At 39.3% G+C, this 26,966-nt stretch overlaps 2 protein-coding genes across 2 annotated transcripts; both read right to left on the bottom strand.

The window, feature by feature from the left end:
• Positions 1-4,256: 4,256 nt before the first annotated feature.
• LOC146157701 (membrane-bound acylglycerophosphatidylinositol O-acyltransferase mboat7-like) lies at positions 4,257-7,713 on the bottom strand. The gene is made up of 7 exons (XM_083388301.1): positions 7,505-7,713; positions 7,215-7,338; positions 6,996-7,156; positions 6,070-6,228; positions 5,680-5,865; positions 5,394-5,558; positions 4,257-4,452 (listed from the first exon to the last, which is right to left on the bottom strand). Exons 1-7 carry the CDS (start codon positions 7,711-7,713, stop codon positions 4,257-4,259), a joined length of 1,200 nt encoding a protein of 399 aa, XP_083244427.1.
• A 483-nt stretch (positions 7,714-8,196) lies between these two features.
• Positions 8,197-20,214, bottom strand: LOC146157700 (coiled-coil domain-containing protein 87-like). The gene is made up of 22 exons (XM_083387267.1): positions 19,923-20,214; positions 17,437-17,607; positions 17,256-17,366; positions 16,909-17,048; positions 16,470-16,584; positions 16,252-16,383; positions 15,913-16,040; positions 15,397-15,469; positions 15,170-15,275; positions 14,125-14,281; positions 13,877-14,021; positions 12,514-12,643; positions 11,539-11,669; positions 11,298-11,429; positions 11,000-11,164; positions 10,803-10,903; positions 10,624-10,739; positions 10,486-10,564; positions 9,030-9,219; positions 8,856-8,970; positions 8,477-8,654; positions 8,197-8,407 (listed from the first exon to the last, which is right to left on the bottom strand). Exons 1-22 carry the CDS (start codon positions 20,091-20,093, stop codon positions 8,263-8,265), a joined length of 2,931 nt encoding a protein of 976 aa, XP_083243393.1. The 5' UTR covers positions 20,094-20,214; the 3' UTR covers positions 8,197-8,262.
• Between the last annotated feature and the right edge of the window lie 6,752 nt (positions 20,215-26,966).

The raw sequence follows: 26,966 nt of genomic DNA, 5'->3' as shown, positions 1-26,966 counted from the left end.
CTTTTGTAAAAAAAAAGATCTTCTTGCCTTTTTTTTTGCGAGCAGAAATATTGGCAGTTTGTCCAAACGCACTTGGAGCAATTGCAAATATACATTGATTTATCCTGAAGTCATTTTCACAAAAACAGTAGCGTTTGTGGATTCTGAAGATTGGTGGTTAAAAGATTTAAAAGAACAATTTCCCAAAACAAGGTGATTGTAGATAACAGGTCAATACTACTTCTACAAATTGGTGTAAGAACGAAATTTGTCGGTTTGATATAAGGCTTGTACTGTATGTTATAGCGCATTTCACATCATCAGTATTACCCATCTTATATAGCTTGTTGCTGATACCCCCAATACCCCACCACGTTCGATTAAAAACTTTCGCGGCAATGAGAATAGTTTTTTTTCGTTCTTTTTGCGTTGATAACAAACCTTAACCATTATATCTAACCAATTTATAAACACCCAACCTCCACCACAATCAAAAGGTTAAAACGTACCGTGCCCACTAAAAAAAATAAAACACAAAGATTCTTTTTTAATTAATTAGAACTTCACTTTCGACCAACAAACGAAAGTTTTATCACACAGTTTAGAACTTTAATTTAACAAACGTTATTTGCACTAGAACCAGAGAATTACACCTGACTTGTGGCTTTTGGGCGCAGCAAATTGCTCCCGTTAAGAGCTTCACTGGACGGAAGTGTATTTGCCAACTCGGTTAAGTGCTCACTGTCACTTGTTGCTTAATTGCTGCAAGTTTTGGCGATGAACTGCACATAGAAAGGAATTCTGATACTGTCAGAATAAATTATGAATAAAAAATGATGAAATTGTGCCCTGGTAAATATTGATAAAAAAAATCCCGGGGAATCCCCGGGGGAAATTTTTTCAAAAATTCAAAAAATCGAACAATCTTTAAAGTCAGTTTTTGGCTTTATTTTAAGTGTTAGGGGGCTGAAACTTTACCATGTTGTTTCTACGCCTAAGGCGCGTCTACACACAAAGTTTCACTCAAATCGGAGAAGGTCGATTTTTCAAAAATGCCAAAAATCGCGTTTTTTCGGAGAATTTTTATAAAAAATGCCCGTTTTCTAGCTAATTATAAAGAATTTGACTATAAGAGTGTTATAATTAGATTCATATTGTCCTAACGCATCTTTGGTGAAAATTTCAGCCAAATCGGAGCAGGTCGAAAAATTTTCTTAAAAATCGCTGGTATATATGAGCGTGGAAATTGGCCAATTTTGCCGATTTAGCCCTATGTTATAAGATAGGGAATACTGATGATGTGAAATGCGCTATAACATATAGTACAAGCTTTATATCAAAACGACAAATCTTGTACCTTGACCTGTTTGTTGTATGTGATAAGGTTCATGTTTCCAACCTGTTTCCTACAAGTCAGCTTTTTGTTTTTTTAAATCCAACTACAGATGAACCGTCTATATTCACCAAAAGTATTTTAACCACCAATCTTCAGAATCCACAAACGCTACTGTTTTAGAGAAAATGACTTCAGAATTAATAAATGATGATTTGCAGTTGCTCCAAATGCGCTTGGACGAACTGCCAATATTTCGGCTTGCAAAAAATATATTTTGGCTTACATTTTCCGTAACTAAAAAGAAAAAAAAAGAAGATTTTGTTAGTTTACATTTTGTATGTTTTTTTTTTTTTGAGTTTTTAAATTTATTTTTCTCTATTTTTATTAGCTTTTTTCAATTAATTTGTGTTGTTTGGTTGTGTTAGTAGGCGAATATATTATTTGTAGCTCAGTAGTGTGCAACTCGCGCATCACAGAGTTAATTTTTTAAGGTTGTGGTGTAGAGTTGTTTTTCGTGATTACTCTCTAATCACACACATCAAAACAATAAACCTGTTGATCCCAATTCCTTATGATAAGAGGCTCTCCACTCTTACGATCAACCATCCACTAGAAGTAACATAACGTCCTAGATGAGACGAGCACCTAGATACACAAGCTTCAAAGAACGCATCACGACCACTCAGCAGATCTTGAAACCACGTAATTTAAAAGCTTTAATTTCGTTTAAGTAATCCCCGATTAAACTTTCGTTTGTTGGTTTGCGACGAAAAGGTTAATTTCTCACAACAGTGAGAATTTCAGAAACTTTTTTTCAGAGTGGCATTCATATTTTGAAGCAAATGATTTTATTTGACTAAACAGTCAAAACACACAGGTCTACTATTAGCCTCATTATTTACCGTTACTTTTAAAGTGTACCATGGATGGGTCGTAAAACATCTTTCGTTTTTGTGCAACAAATTATATTTGTAAAAGAAAAATACTTACACACGCTTATTACGGCAGATTTTTTGTAGTCGGACACTTACTATGTACGTGACTGTCACGTATTTCGGTATCAAGTAATCTGTGTTTAAACTTTAGTTTGTGGTTTGGTTCTCGTTGAAATTTAAATTTAAAAATTTTTCTTGCTGTTTGGCTCAGAATAATTTGTTTTAAAGAAAGATGAAATACGCGGCCAAAATACCAATTGGTTGTTTTATGTAAAAACAAACGCCTGGCCTTGATCCATTGCTTTAAATTACTTCCTACTTAAATGATGGCAAACCCTAAACAGCAAGATTATATTTTTTTCTTTAAGTATTGAGTCGCTGGTAAACATCACTTTCCCAGTTACACTTGAACCATACCAGAGATGTTTTAGAGCAGGGGTGTTTAAATGATCCCTGCCATGATCCACCACAGCCAAACCTGACAACATGATGATCCACTAAATACGAATAGTCAACATATTGGACATGCTTTAATTTTTTGGGTGCTTTATTTATGTAAATGAAGCTATTTTTAAATCTTACAGTTTCTGTTAGATCGGGGAAATTTTTGCATTATGATTGGATAACATTTATGCAACAATGTAACAAATACGTACCAATCAGATGTGTTGTGCCGCATTAACTAATTCAGTACGTGGGCCAGTAGTAAAGATGCAGGTTTTATTTAGGTGTTATTCTTATTTCCAATTAGTTGCGTTCTAAATTATTGCTAAAAAGGGTTAATCTACATGGTTTATTTATTAATGTACATTGTTTCTTTCTTAATTTGTTTTTTCATTTGTTTGGTCATATCTCATTGTGGATAAAACCTGCATTAAAAGTGGGTCGCGAACTGAAAAAGGTTGGGAAGTACTGCCCAAGAACGTATTAATAACTTTGTAAAAAACAAAAGTGAAGTGTGCTACATCTGCAAGATTCTTTCATGGAGAAAAATATTGAATTGGTTTACATCTCACAATGAGCATTGAGCTGGGACTTTCTTTTACTTACTGATATCCTTAAAAGCTCATGAAGATGAGCATTTGTGAGTCTCGTTCTATGCTTGTTTTTGACAAAATTCATTTGATAAAAACGACTCACAAGGGTAGGAAGCGAAGCAAGTAAGGACCCTTCCAGCCAGCCTGGTTATAAATGGCTACCTTTCCAGGGTAACAAGTGATAACCAAAACACATTTGGATCTGCGATACAACTCGCATCTACTTTAAGGTTACACAGTTCTACCTGCATTTTAGACACCAGCAATGTCAACAGACAGTGGGTGAGAGCTCTATAACTGAACTGATTTCATAAAATTCCTTGAATCTGTTACAGAACTCAGTGTCCAATTTTCCAGAAATTTGACAAAGCATGCCAAAGCATTATAACTTCTTGTTGAGTAGAGTCACCTTCAAGCATGGAAAGGGGGTCATATCTTTGGTGATATGTGAAACGAATAGCAACATATGTTGCTTGAAAAATTTCACTGCTGACCAAGGTTGAGCCCCTTGCCCTGGAGCTTGCAATGATTCCTATTAAAGGTTTATTGTTTATTGGTGAACCCGTAAAGTTGTTGTGACGAACTGATTACCCTGCTTACTTTAAAGGTGAACTGAGGTAAAAAGCGATTTGAAAAATAATTTTGCATATTAATATCACCAGGTCAATTAAACCGAGCGGAGCTGCCGAAGTTTTACACACTGTAGGTTACAGTTCGATTATGGCTGCAGCCTGCTTGCGAGTAGCCCACTGTCGCATGTCATTAAACAGCATTTAAACTTTACACACAAAAACAGGAGTTAACTTTCACCACACCAGTGAGCAAAATAGAAAGACCGCATGCCTTAGAAAGTGAGATCACAATGATTACAACCAAATAATGTAAAAAGGCATTTCGTAATTGATGGAACGCTCTGTTCTTATTAAAGCACTCAAACGTGGACAAACGACGCGAATGAAAGGAGAGCGTCTAATCACTCTTCGTTTTTCTCCATTGGTTTATCGCTGTTTTCAAGCCTAATGTAAACAGCGCCAGCGCAAGTGGGATTAGGTGAGAAGCGAAGTAAATGCGGCGATAAAACACCATCATTGGCTCAAACTCGAGGATGTTGTGGGTCACAAAGAAGCAGCCGAAGCAGAACATCTTGATCACCAGCCAGTAAATCCTGAAACACAACAAAACTCATCAAACATGAAAATAACCCGCTGTCATGCTACCTAAGCATAAAATGTAGTCCTGCAGACTTTTAATGTGTTTTGTTCGGTGTATTTTGCTACAAACAGAGTACGTAGTATAAGTACAAACAACTTTACACCTGTTTGAACTATTTTTTTTTAGATTTAGCTTAAGGCATGTTTATTACAAAGCTCAATACTTGACTAGCACTAATGATCACACCCACTAAATCCAACGTAGTTCCCAACCTGGGCCCAAAAGTGGTCGCCCTGTACTATTTAATAAGGAAGAAAACTGAAACAAAACAAAAAGTGCGCCAGAGCAAAATCTCGCGCCAGCCTAACAACTATCTTTATAAAGTTTTCTCTAGTTAAACAATCGTGTTTATGATGTCACGATTGGGTTTGTTTTCAATTAATAGCTAAAACTCAGATTCGGTCAAATTTTGAGAGAAATATAAATTATGGTAATTTTACGATTGTTGCCGTTTTACAAGACTCTCTAACAAACAACGTTTTATATAATTGAATTCTCTGAAACGGCATATCTCAACCTAAACAGATAAGCAAAAAATATTGCTGACCTGAAAGATATCCTTCAGCTTTACGTTGGTTTAGTTTTGTAAACTTTTCATATTGTTACGTCATAAGCGTACAATTTTTTTTATTAGGAACAAAAAGTCGGAATTACGCCAACGAAAGCTTGAAGCTGTAGTTTGTGGAAAATATTTTCAGCGTAAATTTGTACATCCTTGTTAAGTTTTGAAACAATTCGCCAGAAAAGTAAACTTTTCCCAACTTAAAAAAGATCGTGGTTTACTTAAATCAGTTTATGTTTCTATTTAGTTGACTTGAAAACTTTCAGGTGAGCCCTGCAACTTTCAGTCACGACTCGAACCAGAAAAATCAACCAGGTTTCTACCTAACTTACCAGGCGTGAAAGCGCTTCACAAACTTGTCAGCAATAAACTGTTCGTTAAATTTGATGCTGATTTTGTCTAAAGCGGACAAAGCCGGTAAAGTGAGAAAGAAGTTGATGAAATAGCTGGGCTTTATTCCGTGCCAGATCGCACTCACGAAGGACACCGACAATATCCTTTGGGAACACAATAACAAGCTTGTGTCAAATACTGGGTAAAACATAATAAATCATGATCATTGCTCTGAAACAAATCTCAGTCAAATTAATGCAACGTAGCATATCCCAACACAATTACCTGAGTGCTTTCAAATGTTTCGGGATGGCATCGCTCTGATAGACGAAATGTGCAAGCCACCATTGCACAGAAGAATTGTGAAGTACGAGGGTTTTTGCAAAGGAAGTTTCGATTAATAATAACATGTTAACGTTCTTTATTGTTTCGAAGTCGTATTCTGCATTGGTTTCCTTGTCTCTTGGATTGCTGAAAACAAAAGATAATAAGTAAATGCACAAACATCTGTGGATTGCACGTTGTAACCGTTTAGTAGCAGTATAGGACAGCAAATAAGAGTGACACTTTGCTTGAGCTGTGTCTACTTGCCCAAACACCATAGATTTGTGTAAACTCGTTTATGTTCATGTACTTTGTTAAACTTGGGTTTAATTTCTTGCAATTGTGTCTTACTTCACGAAGCCAGCAGCAGTTGGTCCTTGTCCTGACCTTGAGTTGCTTTCTCGTGGATACGTCCCAAGCCCGACCAGGACGCAAACCATTTCAACTAGCAACCAAATAAACACGTACCTCAGGTACAAGAGTGTTCCAATCGAGGGAACCAGCAATAACCTGAAGATATACAAGCCCATATACAAGGAGGTATCAACACCACATGTTTAACCTTTATAAAAATGTTCTTCTTAACTTAAGGTTTGCAGAAGTTGGTTTTAGAAAGGTTGGTTAAATTCCCACCAAGGATATTTGCAACTGAAAGCTAACAATTTTAACATAACAGAATTGATTGCATTTTGTTCACATTGCTTACCAATAGTATTTATTAATATTTCTGTATTGATTGTGTTACCAATAAATTGTTTGACATGATCGTTCAATCCGTTATGTATCTACTTACTTTAAATATAATGGATCAGAAAGGAACTTTTCCGATGTGAAATAGTCTTGATCACAAGCCTTAAATCCAACCAGTAAAATAGCGGCTATACAGCAATAAAGTATAGAAACTTCTCAACTAAATGTTTTGTCACTGGTCTGTAGATTGACTTGCACATATCTGAGTAAGTCCGGTACTTGTACACTGGACCTGAAAAACGTTTCAAAACGTTACTTACATTTCGTGTGACAAGCAAGGGTCAAAAAACATTAAATGATCTTATTATCACGTGTCTGAGCCTCTAAGATAATCGCCTTAGAAATTAATGAACATGTTTTTGAGTGGGCTTTTTGTGGAATTAAAACACATTCTTTTTAGTTGTTCCCGCATCATTTCAATTCAATAACTGATAAGGATATATGACAAAAATGTATTAGGTATTGACTAGGCAATGTTCAAGAACCACTAAATCGTGAAAGCGTGGTGAGAATCAAAGTATTTCCACCATAAAAGACCTGTAAAGATGCCGACGAAGCAAGTCATGTAGATGATGATATCAAGTGTACTTGGTTCTTCTTCCAACGCTAATGAACCAAAAGAGTGTTTTTGTGGAATTCCTGGGTGTCCGTTCCTCAAATCTGCAACCTCATACGCGACAATGATCATCTGGAAACAATCGTAGGTGGGTGTGACGTAGTATAGTGATGACGTCACGTGTACATACCTTGATGGTCGCGACCATGATGAGGCTGTCGGCGAGGTTGTTTACATTCCTTTGGAAGCCCAAGTAGTTAGAAGAACAAAATAAGACTCGGTAGAGGATTGAATAAACGAACACGAAACGAGGGCTGGCAACAAAGTAATAAACGAACTTTTATTCAAGTTTTTGGAAAATTGATTCAAGTATTAAAACAAAAGTCGTGAATACTTCAATAAAAATGCTAAACATCCAATCCTGTATTAGGTACCATCGTTTTGTTTTAGTGATACGTCTAATGTTTAAGAGGAACTTACTGGTAGGAACATTTAATGAAGAAACACCCCCCGCCCACCAGCGCCACCAAGTGGATGACGTCACTGCCACAAAATAGCAGCAGAAAAAATGTTCCGACGATGGAGTAAACGTACTTTCGGTGCCGCTCAAGTTCAAATAGTCGGAAGAAGGCTGCTAGCAATAATGAAGACAACACGTATATGAGGTGACAAAGAGCCTTACTCAACATATTTTACTGACCTTGTTTTATCAATCTTAAAGCGTTAATAACAATACCTACAAATAAATATAGCACTTGATTGTTATTCAAACGGTACTTTGCTTTGGTATTTGCATAATTAAAAGCTGATTGGACAATAACCAAGAAATATAAAGTTAAACCAAATTAAACAATAGCACTTCTCTCCTGTTAATCTAGGATAGTTTGATAATTTCCAGTCTTTATAATATAGCCTAATAATAGCAGTTGGATGAGCTAATATGCCTCAAACACAATTTGTTAGCCTGACTATGTGACCTGAACTGTGCTACATTCTACATTAAAGTTCCACTCTAATATCTTTTCTATAATAACACGAAAGAACGTTTTTTGCAAAAGTGACGACGCTCATGTTGGTTGGTGCTATTCACTTCCTGCTTATTACATCTGGCTTGCACACAACCATACTTGGGTTTAATTCATAAACGCCTCTCTCGAGGTAAAGTTGTTGTTATTAATCCACAAACAATCACTCAAGGTGCGATCACGTTACGTTTTAAACCACATTATAGAAAAACACTAATAGTGTTTAATAGCGTTGCTTTGAACAGGTTTTAGTGTAAGGTTGTTGTCCCTGGCAAATGTTCGCAGTTGTTTTGCGTGTCCGTGTGTTGCCAAACCTAAACTTCTTCGTTCCTGCTGAAGCCAATAAAGCATTTCAACCCTGCAAAACACCGGCAATCCCCTCGTAAGTATTTCACCACCAATACAATCTATTAACTATCCAACCAACCTGTCCCATTTCATTTTATCCTGGTACGGACGACCAGCAAAGGTTATGACGTCATTAAATCTGGCGTGAATTGACGTCAGCAAAGTGCTTATAAGGTCACTGATAGTGTCCAGTTTGTGGTAGAGTTTAGATCGAGTTTTTGCTTCAAGTAATCTCGTGCTTGAAGAACCTCGCTTTCCTGAAAATACCGAAGGTTTAAGGTTCGAACCCCAACGAAGGATTTCATCGGTTTGCGGTTCAAATAATAAGTCAGAATTTTGGTCACCGAAGATTATTAGGCCATTTTCTAGACTTAACATAAATGGCGTCGATTCTTGTATTTGCATTACAGTGCGCTGACATTTAACAAGCAAATGTTGAACACTTCATTGAAACCAACCTTTGTCGAAGAACCTTGCAGGGTCCGAGGCGTCACGCTCGAATAACTCCAACTCATGCAAAGTCTGCTCACGTGACACAATCAAACCCGTCACTTCCTCCCATGCGCTCACGCTCTACGTCACAAACAGCAACGTCACAGCTATATTACGTCACAAAGCAAAGGGGCACTCACCTCGGCGAGAGAGGGCATGTAAAGGTCAGTGCTGTACTTGAGCGCAGTCTCCAACCTTTGGCCCCCGGACATTTGAAGTTTCTTCCAAACTACTTCGAGACGCGATTGCAAAGAAACCTGCGCGTCAACAACCAACGATTCTGACGTCATAGACCGGTCATGCTGTGACGTAGTTCGGTCAGTGGCTGACCTGTTAAACACGAAGTCAGTGGGTGATATTGTGCGTGCAAATTTACTGCCACAATATTAACTAAACAGATTGCGAGTGATTCAACGTATTTAAGCTCGTACTTGTGAAAACCACGCAGTAAATTGCAAGGTTTCTCTTGAACTTGCCATTCCTTCCTGTAACTGGTCGTCAACAAATCTGGTTGGACCGCACCTGAACACAATGCGACCTTGAAAGCCAAACCTTGCCATAAATGACCTTCAATATTCAATTCAGGCATTATTTGACTTTTAAAACTAAAGCTAGACAGAATGTGATCTTAATAATTATCCTGAACTAACCATAAAATGACCTTGAAATTTAAACCTCGACATAACATGACCTTGGAAACCTGCAGAAAGTAAGCTTGGAAACAGAACCTAAAGTAATATAACACTTATTCTTTAGAATAGGGCCAGATCATGTCTTTTAGAGATAAATGGGGGCATAATTAACCTTGAAAGCTTAACTTAGGTAATTGCCCATGAAAAGCAGAGGAAACCTGCTTTTGTGTTCTTTTTCAGCGTCGCTTGTTTTCGTGCTCTGTTTATCCTGAACTTTCCTGATATTGTACTGACGTCATCCTTGGAAGCGTAACCTGCGTCACAATTCCTGATGTCACACAATTTACTACAATTGCCCATAGTGCTATAATAATTACCCATGATGCTATAATATTATGTGCTATAAGCCCCGAAATAAAACGCGCATAAAGTATTTAACCTGATACTTTTAAGTGGAACAACAAAACTGGAACTGAGATACAACTTGGATTGCTTTTCGTGAAATGACTGCTTGGGTTAAATAGGAAGTTGGCATAGATTCAGTGCAAACAGCATTGCCACTTTCGAAACAAGATGGCCGGTGACCTTCACCCGATGACCCCTGACCTTATGACCCTCAACGATGTTTGCCTAACCCGCGAGCTCTGACCTGATGAACTATCGTCGTGTGCAAACGACCTCAGCATATTCCCCGCATCTTCACAATCCGATCCTTGCTTCGATAATCCACTGTCTGACGCAACTCCCGACACCTGCGGCGCTATAAGCTCAACTTTACTGCAACTGGGGAGCTCGTCCTCTGACGAACTCGATACCTCAAACGGAACCGCTGACCTGTGACGACGTCTCGGCGACGCTGACTTGTGACGTGACGATACGTCATAATGCAAGCTTGACTCACTGTCGGCGCTGTTGATGCAGCGGTGGTTTAGTTTGTGAATGTTAGATTGTGAAGCGAACTCACCTTTCGTCTGAAGATGCAAATGATATCGGGGAAGGAGCCGGGTTCCGTGGAACTTCAGCCACTTTGCTCTCCTCATAATCTGCAACAATACAACCGTTGTGACGTCACACAATATATGGGTCAGGGGTCAGTGCTTACCCTCCAGTGCGGGGTATTTCCCCAACCCCCCCATTATGACAGAGTTGACGTTCCACACTCCGCGGATGAAATGTTCCTTCTTTGAGCGGATATCCGCCATTATCTGATCTCGCTTCCTGCAAAAAACCACGGTTGGGACGTCATAAAGACTTAATAGTGACGTCACAATACCAACTCACCGGTCGGCCTCGAGTCTTGCGAGTTTAGCTTCTGAGTCTGGGATCGATTCACTCGCTTCGCTGTCGTAAAAGTGGAAGATTACTCCGAGGAAGTCGGTGTCCTGGAACAAGTGGTTAACATTAGTGGGGAAGCTGCATATAAGCCTACCTCACATGCATGTTATATAACACGTGCAGCAAGCACATTATCCGCTCACCTGAGTGGCAAGGAACTTCATGTAATCGTCGGTCGTCACGGTTGACTTCCACCAAGCCAACCATGACGCGTACGCACGTGACATCTTGTCCACTGCATTGTGGGAAGCGTTTGACCCCATCGCAGAGGTCAAAGGTCGATTCTTGCGCTCCCACGTGGTCTGCGGCTGAAGGTCATGCAAAGGACAAATTAATAATTAGTTACGTCACCCAACTTATTCGGACTTTAAGAATCTGGCGTGTTTAGTGAAATGAGTAAAGTTAGGTTTATCTCACACTTTTAATAAATGATGTCATCACCTCTCCTGCCCAGGGGGGGTCATGACCCCGTTTGGTGAGGTCAAAGTTGATGATATGTTGAGACCTCGGGCGAGATAATGAACTTGAAGCAAGAATCCTGTCGAGGTTAACCTCAGCTGTTGGCTCCACAACCTGTCGACAAAACGAGTATGAAACCAGTACAAACGAGTAGGATCGGAGCCCGAGTGGGAATGAGTTAAAACAAGTAGAACCGAGAAAGAATGAGTAGAGTCGATCTCACCATTGGATCGCTGTCGAAGTGAAGGTGCGTGTTTGGAACAGTCTTCATTATTTCGTCATAAACCTCTTTAAGCTCCTCCCCTTGGAAAAGGTTGGAGTCCAACTCTTTTACAGTCGCGGGGGAGATCTCTCCTGTAAGAGTAATGACGTCATCAACATGTTTACGTCATACAGGTATAGACGTCACAAAAAAATTCAAATGAGAGACAAAAAATAAACATTGGAAACAAATTCCAATAGATAAAATATCGCAATGCTTTCGAACAAGGGTTAACCTTCTGAAATTGCGGGTGGTAAAAATACAAAAATTATTTCAGGGACCAATTACCACAATTTCGCACGATTTTTACTGAAACAACCAAAACACTTTTAAATGAGTATAATGTTATGTAGGGTTACTAGGTAGTCTGAGTATAAAATATTAACATCTTAGCAAAAATATTATTTGAATCAGCATTATCATATAGCAAAGCACCACAATTAATGTAATTTCCCCGGAATTCACTTACATTTATTAAATTTTATTATTTAATATTTTAGATTAGCGCAACAACAAAACTTTCTGTAAGCTTTGTCCATTTGGTTTAGAAACAGACAAACAATAGAATTAGTTTTGTCAAACAAAAGATATACACTCAGTTATGCAAATTTGTAAGCATAATCAAGAAACAGTACAAGAATACATAACACTGCAAAGTTGTTTCATTGTAAGTTGGCATAAATTGTAATTTATAACCCGAGCGCCATGAACTACCTATCGCACTTATGTGCTAGATCCTTCCAAACGAACTTAATTAAAAAAACAGCAAAGAAAGTTTACGCGGATGGTTAACAGTTTTGTATAGGACAACAATTAAAGCCAACAGACGACTAAAAAGCACTGCAGTACAATAAAAGATTTTACAAAAATCGGAAAAAAGCAACAAAAATATTTTACTATTTTACGTGACCATGAGATGACATGCAAGTTTTCTACCTGTGAGGTCATTGTATAGCGGCCCGTACATCTCCAGCGTGACAATTGGAAGGTCAACTTTGTCGGGAATGTTGATATCAGAAGTTCGAATGATAACCGAGCTATGGTCGAGTGGGTTCGCGTGGCTCGGCTAGGATAAGAAGAAAGAGTCAGTTGTCATCATCAACCGGACGACTGCCAACACTCACCATCTTCACTTGCATCAACACCCACCATCTCCACTTGCATCAACACTCACCATCTCCACTTGCACCAACACTCACCATCTTCACTTGCACCAACACCCACCATCTTCACTTGCATCAACACCCACCATCTCCACTTGCACCAACACTCACCATCATCACTTGCACCAACACTCACCATCATCACTTGCACCAACACCCACCATCTCCACTTGCACCAACACTCACCATCTTCACTTGCATCAACACCCACCATCTCCACTTGCACCAACACTCACCATCATCACTTGCACCAACACCCACCATCTCCACTTGCACCAACACTCACCATCTTCACTTGCATCAACACTCATCATCTCCACTTGCACCAACACTCACCATCTTCACTTGCACCAACACCCACCATCTCCACTTGCACCAACACTCACCATCTTCACTTGCACCAACACCCACCATCTCCACTTGCATCAACACTCACCATCTCCACTTGCACCAACACTCACCATCTTCACTTGCACCAACACCCACCATCTTCACTTGCGCCAACACTCACCATCTTCACTTGCATCAACACCCACCATCTCCACTTGCATCAACACTCACCATCTCCACTTGCACCAACACTCACCATCTTCACTTGCACCAACACCCACCATCTTCACTTGCATCAACACCCACCATCTCCACTTGCACCAACACTCACCATCTTCACTTGCATCAACACCCACCATCTCCACTTGCATCAACACTCATCATCTCCACTTGCACCAACACTCACCATCTTCACTTGCACCAACACCCACCATCTACACTTGCATAAACACTCACCATCTCCACTTGCACCAACACTCACCATCTTCACTTGCACCAACACCCACCATCTTCACTTGCACCAACACTCACCATCATCACTTGCATCAACACTCACCATCTTCACTTGCACCAACACTCACCATCTTCACTTGCATCAACACCCACCATCTCCACTTGCACCAACACTCACCATCTTCACTTGCATCAACACCCACCATCTTCACTTGCACCAACACCCATCATCTCCACTTGCATCAACACTCACCATCTTCACTTGCACCAACACCCACCATCTTCACTTGCACCAACACCCACCATCTTCACTTGCACCAACACTCACCATCATCACTTGCACCAACACTCACCATCTTCACTTGCATCACCGCAGGTTGAGGGTTCGTCGGGGATTTAAGAGCCGCTGATTCTTCCAGCTCGAACAGCGCTTTCCTCTCATCCAATTCTGATTCAACCAACTTCATTTTTTTTTGTTTTTCGTCTTGTTCTTGGCATCTAAGAATAGACGTTTTCAAACCAGCAAAAATCTCTCCACATCAGTGGTTTTAACATATAGTTCACGTTGTTATCCTTATAGTTTAGAACAACAATTTCTGACCTTGTGATAGCTTGTATGAGTGGCGGGATGTCCTTCGTGTCGTCATCATCATCCGATCGTTTCCGGAATTTTGCTCGCGCCATCAAGTTTGCAAGATCTTGCTTTGGGTCGATTGGGTGATCCATCGCGTCCACTAGTTTGCCTCTCGACCTGCTCACTATCAAGCAAGAAAGTGCTGTTTTGTGACTATTGACAGGTGTTTTGTGGTTATTAGCAGGTGTTTTGTGGTTATTGACAGGGGTTTTGTGGCTATTGGCAGGTGTTTTATGGCTATTGGCAGGTGTTTTGTGGCTATTGACAGGTGTTTTGTGGTTATTGGCAGGTGTTTTGTGGCTATTGCCAGGTGTTTTGTGGTTATTTGCAGGTGTTTTGTGGTTTTTTGCAGGTGTTTTGTGGCTATTGGCAGGTGTTTTGGGACTATTGGGAGGTGTTTTGGGCCAATTGGCAGGTGTTTTGTTGTTATTGACATGTGTTTTGCGACTGGTGGCAGGTGTATTGTGGCTTTTGACAGGTGTTTTGAGGTTGTTGGCAATGTTTTGTGGCTATTGGCAGGTGTTTTATGACTATTGGCAGGTGTTTTATGACTATTGGAAGGTGTTTTGTACCTATTGGCAGGGGTTTTGTGGCTATTGACAAGTGCTTTGTGGCTCTTGACAGGTGTTTTGTTGCTATTGGCAAGTGTTTTGTGGTTATTGACAGGTGTTTTGTGGCTGTTGGCAAGTGTTTTGTGACTATTAACAGGTGTTTGGTGGTTGTTTGGCAGGTGTTTTGTGACTATTGACAGGTGTTTTGTGGCTATTGGCAGGTGTTTTGTGATTATTGGCAGGTGTTTTGTGACTATTGACAGGTGTTTTGTGGTTATTAGCAGGTGTTTTGTGACTATTGACAGGTGTTTTGTGACTATTGGCATGTGTTTTGTGGCTATTGACAGGTGTTTTGTGACTATTGGCATGCGTTTTGTGGCTATTGGCAGGTGTTTTGTGACTATTGGCATGTGTTTTGTGGCTATTGGTAGTTGATTTGTGGCTACTACACTAACACTTACCTCTGGTTAAAAGTTTAGGAGCGCTTGACACTCTTTGGTGGAACTTCTCCGCTGCAGGATGCGGACTCACGTTCATCCGGGTTTGTGCAGTTGGACTTTCGGTTTCCTAAGGTTACAAATACAAAATAATCCTTTAGAAGTTTAAGTGGACTACCGTAATATTTGCCTCAATAGACCCCATAAAACATTAATAGTTGCCATGCAGAGTGCAAAATATGGGAACTAACCTCTCTTGGATCAGATTCTTCCAACAAACTAGGAATATTTAAAGTTGGCTCAGAATCCCATTTTCGAGTTAAGCTGTTAACAAGAAACACAAATTTAAAAATTAGAAAGCTTATTAAATTGTCCAAATTTATTATTATCTATTTCCAAAACGATTTAAGTTTGAACTTACTCCTATTTAAAATAATCTATTGCGCTGGCTATAAAACAATACTCAAATTTTTACTTTTGTAATTTTTTTTACCTTATCTTATATAAACTTTTAGAATATTTGTAGCTGCCTCTAAAGTTTCCGTTACTTTTCCCAAATTGTCAGGTATGCACCAGTAGATATATGCCAAACATAAAACTTAATTTGTATCATAATACATAGGTGTTTTATGTGTAGCAAGTTTGAACAAATTTGTAACTAAATGGTTTCAATTTTTGGTAAATTATTTCGCGATATATTTGTTTTGACAAAATGTTTTATTTAAAAACACTATGAAAGTTTTTGGAGAAATGTTTCCATACAATACCTTCTCAATGGCAAGTTTGTTGGTTGTTGTCTAAATGTTTGGAATTGCAAGTTGTAGTCAACATCAAAATCTTCATTGTACACTGAGTCTTCATCATGTAAACGCTTGGTCGGAAGTAATGAGTAAGCCTGGAGATAATTAACAGCAGGCCGACAATTGAAAAACATTGCACATTCTGTACTGTATTGTCACTACAGGTATATTATGAAAAATCTGCCGTTCGAAAAAAGAAACTTAAATAAAACATTAAAAAATAAAATGAGATTTGTTATTAGATTTAAACCCAATATCCAAGAATCTGCTGGGATTCTAATTCAAACACCCCTAGTTGAAGGAAACCTGTTCGAGGTCAATCGATGGCATTCTGCTCCCCAAATCCTTCAGTTCAAGGCCCATCTTAAACTTTGCTTGCTTCTGTTCTTTTGGTCGGCTGCTTTGAAACAAACTCCGAAACGACAAATGGCTTGGCGACTAAAAGTAGAAGTTTCACAATTAGTTTGCCAAATATTAAACATTAAATAACTATATTCACTAATTTTCTAGCATTAATTTCTGACCTTGGGTGGTAAAGGTGTAATCGGATCTTTTCTTTTCGTTAACATCATTGAATCTTTACCAGAAGTTTTTTTCAAGTCAGCAACAATATGTCGCCTCACAGACAATAGGTTTAAACTAAACAGTTGCAAAATAATAAAGATTTGGTCCAACTTAAAAAAACATTACATAATAATTACAACAGAATAGTCTAAGACAGTAGTTTTAACAAAAGACAAATTCTCCAAAATGGATTAATTTAGTAATTTTGACTATGGTATAAAATATTATTTAAAAAACTAAATACTAAAAAGTATTGTTCAGTCTATGGTTAAAAGTAAATTATAACAATTAATTGATGGAAGGTCATTACTCCACACTTACAAATCAGTAATTAAAAAAATATTTTGAGGGTTAAAACAATTAGTGAATTTATTTGAATCTGTCAATTATGTTTCTTACTATTTATCTGCATCAAGAGCAAGTTGACCTCTGACCCGTGACAGGTTTGCCGCATGACTGAAAATTCCGCGGCTGTTTAAAACTTTAACCTGGCTGCAATGATATAAGAATAGCTGCTCGCAAACGGTGACCACATGGACCTGTGTACAATGTATATATCGTTAAATATTAACTAGCACTGTAGAGTGGTATTTTATCAACAGTACTTAATTCTAAAGTTGGTGTCTGCAAACACACTTAAATGTACTTCTTTTTTAGTTTAATTCTGCATTTACATTACTGAATTTTTTTGACTGTACAAAAACATCCCAATTGAATACACTTATTAAAAGTGAGCTAATAGTTACCGTTATCCTTCGTTGTAATTCTTTGTTTTGTCGGTCGGTTAAAAATGGGTCTTCAACTTGTTTTCTAAAAGTTGGCCAAACTGCATTTACCTCTCCGAGGATAACAGCGCCCTAAACAAAAGTGGAACGAACCATTATTATGAAATTACAAGTAAATTAAAAATTAATGTTCAAAGCTCACCAGACTTTTTTGATCATCGACTGAAATATGTGTCCAATGAGAGCGAGGGTTAATTCTGCGCCGCACAAATTTGCACAAAGTAGCCAAGGTTTTTGGGGGTGAGCGAATCGACTCATTGATTGGAGTTACCGGTCTTTCATTGGTACTCATTTCAACTGGTTCTTCTGTGGGCTTCATAAATAAATCACAAGATTTATTTCCATTAACAGTAAAACAAGTCAATTCCATGAAAAATCACCAATTGGCATATTGTGCCATTGAAAATGCTTTTTATTAAGATATTTTAATGTGTAAAGCGTAATAATTATTCACCATTTTTTAAAACTATTTAGACATTTTGAAATGAATAGCACAGGTGTATAAAACATCCTGTTAACCAAAGTAACACTTATTTAAAAAATTTTTGCAAAAAATTTATAAGTTTGGATAATTCCTGTTACTTTTATAAAACATTTTCAAAACACAAATCATTTGTAAAATGTTTGTGGATCTTTATGGCATTACTAAATAAAGTAAAACATATAAACTATTAGATCACAAAAAAATGAATGTTGTACATATTTGCCTAGCTAAGCATTCACCCATTAGTTATAATATTGTAATCAAAACTAATTTAAATTACTTGCCAGTTAATGGGAGAGGCTATTTTCCCAGCAACCTGTTACCGAACTTGAAACATTCAAATTATGGTAACCAATCTATTATCCACAGATGGAAGAATTAATCGGTCCCCGAAGTTTGAAATTTACTAAAGTTCGGTAAATGCATGTAAAATTAGTTAAAAAAAACTAAGAATACTTTTTTAAACTATGTTATCACAGCGTTGAAACAATTAAAGCAACACATAACATTAGGGCTACGGAGTCGGTTAATGTTAGGGTGAGGGTGACCCATGTATTATGTTTATTAATATTGTTTAACCTACCCAAACTACAACCCAAATATTGTTCGTTTTGGTAGGATTCTAGACCAGCGCAAGTTATTTCCCACTCGTTTACTGAACTTTGCACTACTGTAATCGGATCTGCCAAATAACAACACGATTTATTGGTAAAACCGCTTACATTGAAAACTGTTCGTACAAATTTCGAAGTTCAGTAAAAGTGCAGGCCAGGCAAAAGCCTTTTTCCCCAGTTACTAGCCTCAGGAAGTGTCCAATAGCTATTATCCCAACCTATTCGGGTACACATACACTTATTATCACATTGATTTTGTTGTGGTGGAAGTTAGCGTTTGAGTTTAATTAAGTTTAAATTTCCTAGTTTTGCATTGCTCAATAATTTATGTAAGAGGCTAATTTCCCGGCTTGCCCGTTTACCAAACTTTTCTACTGGAAAAAGCTTTAGCAATAATCATATGGTAATTTTGCAATTCCGGTTAGAGTAGCATACATTTATAAGTTCGGTAAACAAGGGGGCCGTGCAAATAGCCTTTTTCAAGATTTATTCTTTAATTCAGTGTTTCTTATCTTTTTCTACTTGGGGGCGCACCTAGAGACATATGAGAACGTGGCAGCGCACCTTACAAGCGAAGCGAGCTCGAATTTTTTTAGGTTTACCTCTATTTCACTTAAATTGCTTTCAATTTTTTGTTATAGGCTTTATAGTTGCATATCTTTAAAGGGACTTTAGCCTTGAGACCAAAATAAAAACAATATCAACTTGGGAACAAAAGACAGTTAGGAATAAGGCGAAAATAGGACTAATACCTAATAATCGCAATAATGACGAAATCCGAGTCAGACCTAAATGGCCCAAATAAGCCCCAGGCAACCTTTTAACCCCAAACCCCACTGATAACTATCACTAACTCCCCAAATATTTTCAAACTTAACCCAATTGCTAACACCACAAGCTACCCGCCCATTATTCCAGGGGCAAAAAATCCAGGACCAAAACAGCGGCGCCCAAATGTCGACAGCAAACGGCCAATGCCAGACAGGTGTCTCTAATCAGCCTATACCCGCCTTTCCCTACAGTCTATGGCTTATTTTGTCCAGTTTAGTCATATTCCGATGAATTTTGGACTTATTTCAACATGTATAGGTCTTATCTAGACTATTTTATATTTTTGTCTGTCGTGGTTATTACTGCGAATTTGGCGTTATTAGGTCGCTGCTGATTGTTGCTTTATAGGTCATATATTGTTGCTTTGTAGGTCTTATTGTGTTTTTCACTTAATCAATGGGCTAAGCTTAATAGGAAAGTAAAAATACATGCTTTATATATTAAATTATTTTTTATTTTGCTCGCGGCGCACCTGGCAGCCTTCCATGGCGCACCAGTGCGCCGCGGCGCACCGGTTGAGAAGCGCTGCCTTAATTCATTGAAATGATTTTATTAGTCGGGTAAATTGCCCTGGAAAGTGCCTATTTACCATTCGTTCTACTCGTCGGATAAAAATACACCCATTGGATTTTATATATCGATTTAAACTCTATTGTGGTCCTTTTAGCAATTTCAGTTTGATTTTGAAATACCACTTACCTCTTTAAATAAGGAGAGAGTTGAGAGATTGCTTAGAATTTTTTTCTGTTCGTCCATTTTTAAATCGGGTGTAAGTTCAAGCTCGTACATCCCACGCAACTTTTTACCGTGATATTCATTTTTGCTGTTTAGTTTGGTACTCATCAGCAAAGGGTTTTCAAAACTGGACATTGTTGGCCGTTTTCAGTTAAAATAATATTTAAACTTATCTTAAACAGTTCAATTTGCAAATATTTCGTCCATTTTCGCTATAATGCTTTAACGTCGAGAAACATCTCCAATAAAATCTTATTTTTTCACTATTTTACAAATTAAAAAACATAAATTTGGGGGAACTTTTTATCTCCTTGGTGATACAACAGCGCCGCTAGTGTCATATTTAAAGTTCGTAAAAATAAATTCTGAATGTATTTAGAACAAAAGCATTTTCAAATTAAACAATTTAAAAAATTACTGATCATCGCTGGTTTTTATACAAAACAATCCATATTTAAAGTTTAAATTCCAAACTAAAGCGAGCGGTAATGTTGCTGTGCTAAAGGATTAATTTACTTACTGCAAAAATAAAGAGGTTCGGGGCAGCGGGATTGTTGGGAAAATGCAATCAAAACGTAAAAACATAAAACATTTATCAAACCAAATCTACATAATAAAACAGAAGATTTGTGAGATGTGTGTGTGTGTGTGGCAACATGTTCGCCCAGTCCTTTTACAATATATTTGTGTTACATCACAATGGAAATGTTACGTCACACTCAATGCGATTTGTGGTGGCAGTGGCCATTTTTACATGTTTAATTAATCGTTTTAAGTAATTAACGAATAACAAAAACATGCGCCCCTTTATTATTTCTTGTCTAATTATCAAAATTGTCATAACGCATCCTTACCAAAAACATCCTGTTGTATATTTATCAAAATTGTAATAATATATCTATTTATCAAAGAGCTTTATGTGTCTAAACTCGATAATGTAATGTTGACAAATTGCTACTGTGTGCGTTTTTAGTGAAAACTTCCGGTAAATTGCCAGTGCCTTGCGAAACAGTTCGGCCACTTGTTCGCAGATGACAAATCGCAAAAATTGACACATATCCTTCCTCATATTGTACTAGAATGTGCGACCTTAAAAATCGCCGCTTTGAGAATTGGCACATTAGCCGCATCTCAAAACAATGATTGAAATTGTGTTTACAGTTAGAGAAGCCGTTTTTCGTGTACTAATATGGACAGATTCTAACTTCCTTGTAGGAGATATGTTGAGAAAGAAAGGCGATAAGCCAACACCCGTGTTACGAAATTACTATTAGATAATATAACAATTGCCGTGTCATTGCTGCGTCATAATCTTTTTCTCGCACAGAAAATTTCTCTTCTAAGTTTTGTGTATAAAAAGGATTGCTTACAAAATAAAAATGTCCAGTTCTCAGGATCAATTTACAAGTTGTTCTGCTGTTGAACCAATCCAGTCTTGTCTAGTCAATACAGTGAGTAGTTGTGCTTGCCGGCATTAGCCGGTTTGCCCATAATAGCCAACACAAACTTTGTGGATTTGTAATCAGACAACAGCAATACTTATTGAAGCAATAGCGAGGTTGATTGCCGAGGCAAATTAGTTTAACGAGACTTGCAATTAAACACCCTGCTTCAGATTTACAACATGGTAAAATGTTGCCAAGATTGTGTTTAAGCATGTATCCCAAGCCCCAGCGTTAGTTAATTTAATATACAAGTAGGGCTGCGGAGTCGGTTAAAATAACCCGAGTCCGACTCCGGCCAAATGTAAGATTTGTCGAGTCCCGAGTCCAGCTCTGACTCTACAGTAGGCCTACCATATGTCCTCTTTTAGGAGGAATTGTCCACTTTTCCCAAGAAAACTGAATGGTCCTCCGAGGACGTTCAAAAATGTCCAAATGTCCGCTTTTTCGCATTTCGAGTTAGTTGCTCATACTTTTATTTTGCGCTAGCTCTAAGTTAATATTTAATTTTTGCAATGATTCCAATGGTTTCGCTGTGTTGTACACCACACCTACAGCGCTGTACAAACTATGTTTTTGCCAACTTTACCATTGAAACGGCAAAAAATTAAAAAAAAAAATTTTTTCGCGAATTTTTTCTACTTAGATGTTACCTTTTTTTAGCATAAAGTCCCTTTGAGTGCCATTGCATGTTTTCATATCATTGAAGGTATAACGGCCCTATTTAAAATTTTCCTAACTTACAGATAAATGATAAAATTCATCCACCGTTCGAACTATTTTTATCCATGTTTTATTTAATTGGATAACAGGCTAGCAACAGGGGACTCAAACTTTTTCGCGCGAATCGATAATGATTTTGAAACACGATAACGCAAAGTTAATTTTTGCACTGACATTTTTATTTGCGCTGACATCGCAGCCTTACAACTGTGGAGTGAATGCCCCGACGACACGTTTGTCAAAATCACCTCGTGCACGAGCAATTTATTGTGTGTCCAATGCTAAAATCCTCCTGAATTTACAGTTTAGCGCCAATTAAACCCAATTTTTTTCGCGCTTTGCGCGACCGACGACAAACTTCACTATTTTCAAGTTGTCTCAGTGATATTTAATTAAAAATGCCGAAGTTCTTTTCGTAGAGAGGGAGGGCGCAAGGCATGTGTTGTGTTTTCAATCACGTTTGCGCCTTGCTTCTTTACAGAGTCCAAATAAGCACAGTTTGTTGTAACTTAAGTTGTATTCAGTCGAAATCAGTAAAATGGAATGGTAACGTAGTAGTAAGTGAACAGCCTTTTATAGGCTTACGAAGTAATTACAAACACACCAATTACATTCCTGCAGTAGGCACAAATCAAGCGCGTACACACAAACAACGCATAGCAATTAAAATAACACAAGAATGCCTCGAGCCGCGTGCTCGGGAATGGCGCGGTTGCGTTCCACAACACCTCCCCTTTTAAATTATTGTCCACCCAGAACACCGTAGCCGAACCTCCTCGGCTGTAGACGTTGTCTCTTCGAGCGACGGGGATTGTCGGGACCAAACCTCGGGGAATCTGGAGGAGTAGGTGAGGATGATGCCGGTATATGAGTGGACGGGACCAGGGGAATATGCTCTGACGGACATGAAAGTTCAGGCTCACCCGGGTCATCGTCTTCATTAGGGTATCTAGGGCGAAGTTGGTCAAGGTGACGTCTCCAGATTGGACCACGAGGAAATACTCTCACGTTAAATGTTCTACTCCCACAGCATTTAACAATAGTGGCAGGAACCCATCTTTTCGAACCATCGTGTCTAGATCCAAAATATTGCGCGTAACATGGATCACCATTTCGAAAACTAATACGCACTGGTTTGTTGTTCTTCGACACGGAATTTTGTTGCTGGCGTTGCAAGACATGTGTAGGTGATGGTACCATCGTGTCTATGAGCGATCGAATTTGTCGAGCGTTAAGTAGCTCGCTCGGGGAGAAACCGCTAGAATTTGGGGTTCTTCGATACTGAAGAAGAAACTCCTGTAAAGCTTCTTTCGGGGGTTTCTCTGACTTCTTCATTGCCTTTTTGAACGTTTGAACTAGCCGTTCGGCGGCGCCATTTGTGGACGGGTGGTAAGGCGCACCCGTTAGATGAACAATACCCCTCTGCCGGCAGAAATCCTGGAACTCGGCAGAAACAAAAGCCTGCGCGTTATCTGAGACGATAGTGTGTGGATAACCAAAATGTGCAAAGTCTTCTTCGAGCAAGTTCATGGTCGCCTTGGACGTCATCAATGAAGTAGCATGAATGCACGGGTACTTGGAATAGGCGTCGATCATGAGCAACCAATTGCTCCCCAAGAAATTCACAGCATGGTCGATGTGAACACGACTCCATGGTTTTTCAGGAATCATCCATGGATGGACAGAAGGTTTAGTAGGAAGGTTTTGCTGTTCTCCGCAAATGGAACATTTTCGGCAAAGATTCAGAATATCGTCATCAATGTTCGGCCAGTACACTGCAGACCTAGCCAACTGCTTCATCCTTTGGATGCCAAAGTGACCTTGGTGTAGTAGTTGTAGGACGTGCTGTCGTAGCTTTTGCGGAATAACCAATCGAGTTCCATAGAACAGACAACCATGAGAAACTGTCAATAAATCAGCAGACCTGCGAAACTTTGCAGCTGGGTCATTTGAGGAAAAAGTTGTTGGCCAACCGTGTTGGACAAAACGCATGACTCGGGAAAGAACATCATCTTTTCCGGATTCCTTCTTCATGGTGTTAGGGTCTGTGGGCTGGACTTGACGACTTAGCGTAGTGATGGTGCAAACAGTGTCGACATCATCTGTAGTTTCCTCTTTGTCAAAATAGGCATCTTCCCCTTCTGGTAACCGGCTGAGTGCATCGGCGTTCTGGTGACTGGCGGTCTTCCTGTACTCGATTTTGTATTTAAACTGACCAAGGAAAAGCGCCCATCGTGCTAACCGATTTGCCGCAAGTGGAGGAGTTGGCTTTGTAGGACCAAAAAGTGCCAACAGTGGCTTGTGGTCGGTGACAAGAATGAATTCACGACCAAAAAGATACTGGTAAAATTTCTTCAGTGCGAAGATAATTGAAAGAGCCTCTTTTTGAATTTGGCTGTAGTTGCGCTGACTGGAGGAGAGCAACTTTGAGACATTTGCAATTGGCCTTTCGCTTCCGTCCGAATAGCGATGAAAAAGTACGGCACCAATGCCCACATTTGACGCATCACAAGATATCCCAATAGGAAGAGAGGGATCAAAGTAAGTTAAAACATTGTCAGAAGACAGCCATGTCTTCAATTGACGGAAAGCTTTTGATTCTTCGTTATTCCAACTCCAAAGAACTTTGTCTCGAGTCAGACGATACAGAGGTTCAGCAATGGAAGAAAAACTTGGTGGCAAAAATTTACTATAAAATTGAACCGACCCAAGAAACGAACGTAGTGCCGATGCGTTTTTGGGTGCAGGCATATTGAGCACAGCATCGAGTTTGGAAGCTTTCCTGATGCCGTCTTTATGAAGTAAATGACCCAAGTATTCAACTGTGGGTTGTGCAAACTTGCATTTCTCGAAACGACAGCGAAGCCCCTTCTCACTTAAACGTTGAAGCAATTGACGGAGATTGTTTAAGTGATCTTTTGCCGATGAACCGCTGACAAGTAAATCATCAAGATATACAGCCACTCCTGGAAGATCTTGCGTCAGTTCGTCCATAATCTGTTGAAAGTATCCCGGAGCCGAGGTGATGCCAAACGGTAATACATTTTGCAGCAAGACACCTCGGTGAGTGCTCAACGCCAACCTTTTCCGGCTTTCAGGACCTAGACGTATTTGGTTGTATGCATCAGCAAGATCGATCTTTGTGAAACCAAATCCTCCTCGAAGTTTCTGCATCAAAGTATCTGGAAGAGGTAGTGGATGTCGATGGAGTGCCAATTGGGGATTTACCGTGGCTGAATAATCCCCGCAAAGTCTTAGCCGTGGCCTGTTGTGTGTTGACAACGGTGCTTTTCGAACAGGAACCACCGGTGTACCCCAGTCATTGAACTTGACTGGAGTCCAGATTCCTCGGGCAATTCCTGCGTCATATTCACGGGCAACATCTTCTTGAAGCGCAAATGGCACAGAACGGTGCTTAAAGAAAACCGGTTTAGCCTCCGCTTGAAACTTCACTTCAAGCTCTAAACCTTTCAAGCAACCCAGTTCAGGTTTGAAAATGTCTTTAAACTCGTTGCAAAGACCTCGGCAAGCATCTTGTAAAGGCAGATAGAGTTGATCGCCCGAAGTAACAACGGAATTCACGCAATCTTTGGAAGATGAATGATGCAGTATGTCGTCAACCGAAATCTCCAAAGAACATATGGCATTGCGACCAAGCAAATTTAAGCATGGAACTTTCGTGACAAAGAAATCTTGATCAAAGACTCGACCACCATAAGTAGTTGGCGTCGTAAACATACCCAACAAAGGCACTGGGTGCTCTGTCGCAGAATTAAAACGTCGATCAGGAGCGCGAAGCTTAGGCGACCCGATTCTCTTCCAATCGTGGACAGACAAGAAATTTCCACTGGTTGCTGTATCCAGCTCAAATTCGCAAAATTTGCCAAAAAGTGACACCACAACCTTCAACTTGTGTAGTGGGGAACGAGTGGAAATTGACTTCAGCAAATGAACATTCGTCATCGAATTGACCACATCGGACTTCTTCTTACGGCAAGCATCTTCAGTATGACCTATACGATTGCAATATCGACACGTCGCATTCTTGTGACGGCAAACCGGCGCAAAATGACCAGTTTTCCCACAGCGATAACATCGGGCAGCTTCTTTGGGCTTCTCATTCGGTGCGGATTTTGTAAACGGCTTCTTGGATCCGCGCACCTTACGCACAGAACCGCTCGTCCCATAGACGGTTTCCTTGGCAACTTGCGCCGCATCCTCCGTCTGCATGGCAACCTCAATCGCACGAGAGAAAGTAAGTTCATCTGACTTGAGTTTGAACATGGCCTTCAACACCGCTTCATTGGATATTGAACAGATGAACCTGGTTCGTAAAGCTTCATCCAACGGATCTTTGATAGAGGTGAAATCGCAAGTAGCAGCATCGTGACGAATACGGGCGGCTAATTCTTGCACCGTTTCACCTGGCTTGCGCTGCATGTTGCTCCAAAACCGAAACCTTTCGCGAATAATAAAACGCTTGGGATCAAATTGATCTTTCATGAAGCCTTCAATCTCATTCATTGTTAGATCGTTGACGTCTTTCGCTGGCGAACTTTGTCCTGCTAAATTGGACAGCAGCTTGTAAGTTGTCGTGGTTTGGTTCGTTAAAAACACTTGGGCAACCCTCTTCTCGGATATTGCATGAGCCTTCACAAATGTTGAGAAGCGAGACCAGTAGTCATCCCACAATTCTGTCGTAGAATCAAAAGGGTTAAAGCTAGGTGCAGCAACATTAGAATTGGTAACAGCGGGACCAGATGACTTTTCCAACACAGATAGGATAAGATTCATTTGCTCTTCATGCTGTCGTTGTTGCTGTTTCATCTGCTTCTGCATCGTC

The sequence above is a fragment of the Ascidiella aspersa genome, chromosome 4 (genome assembly GCF_963924565.1).
Source record: "Ascidiella aspersa chromosome 4, kaAscAspe10.2, whole genome shotgun sequence".
NCBI classification, from domain to species: Eukaryota; Metazoa; Chordata; class Ascidiacea; order Phlebobranchia; family Ascidiidae; genus Ascidiella; species Ascidiella aspersa.
Note: the sequence above shows the minus strand (reverse complement) of the source record. Positions and strands in the feature narration are given on the sequence as shown.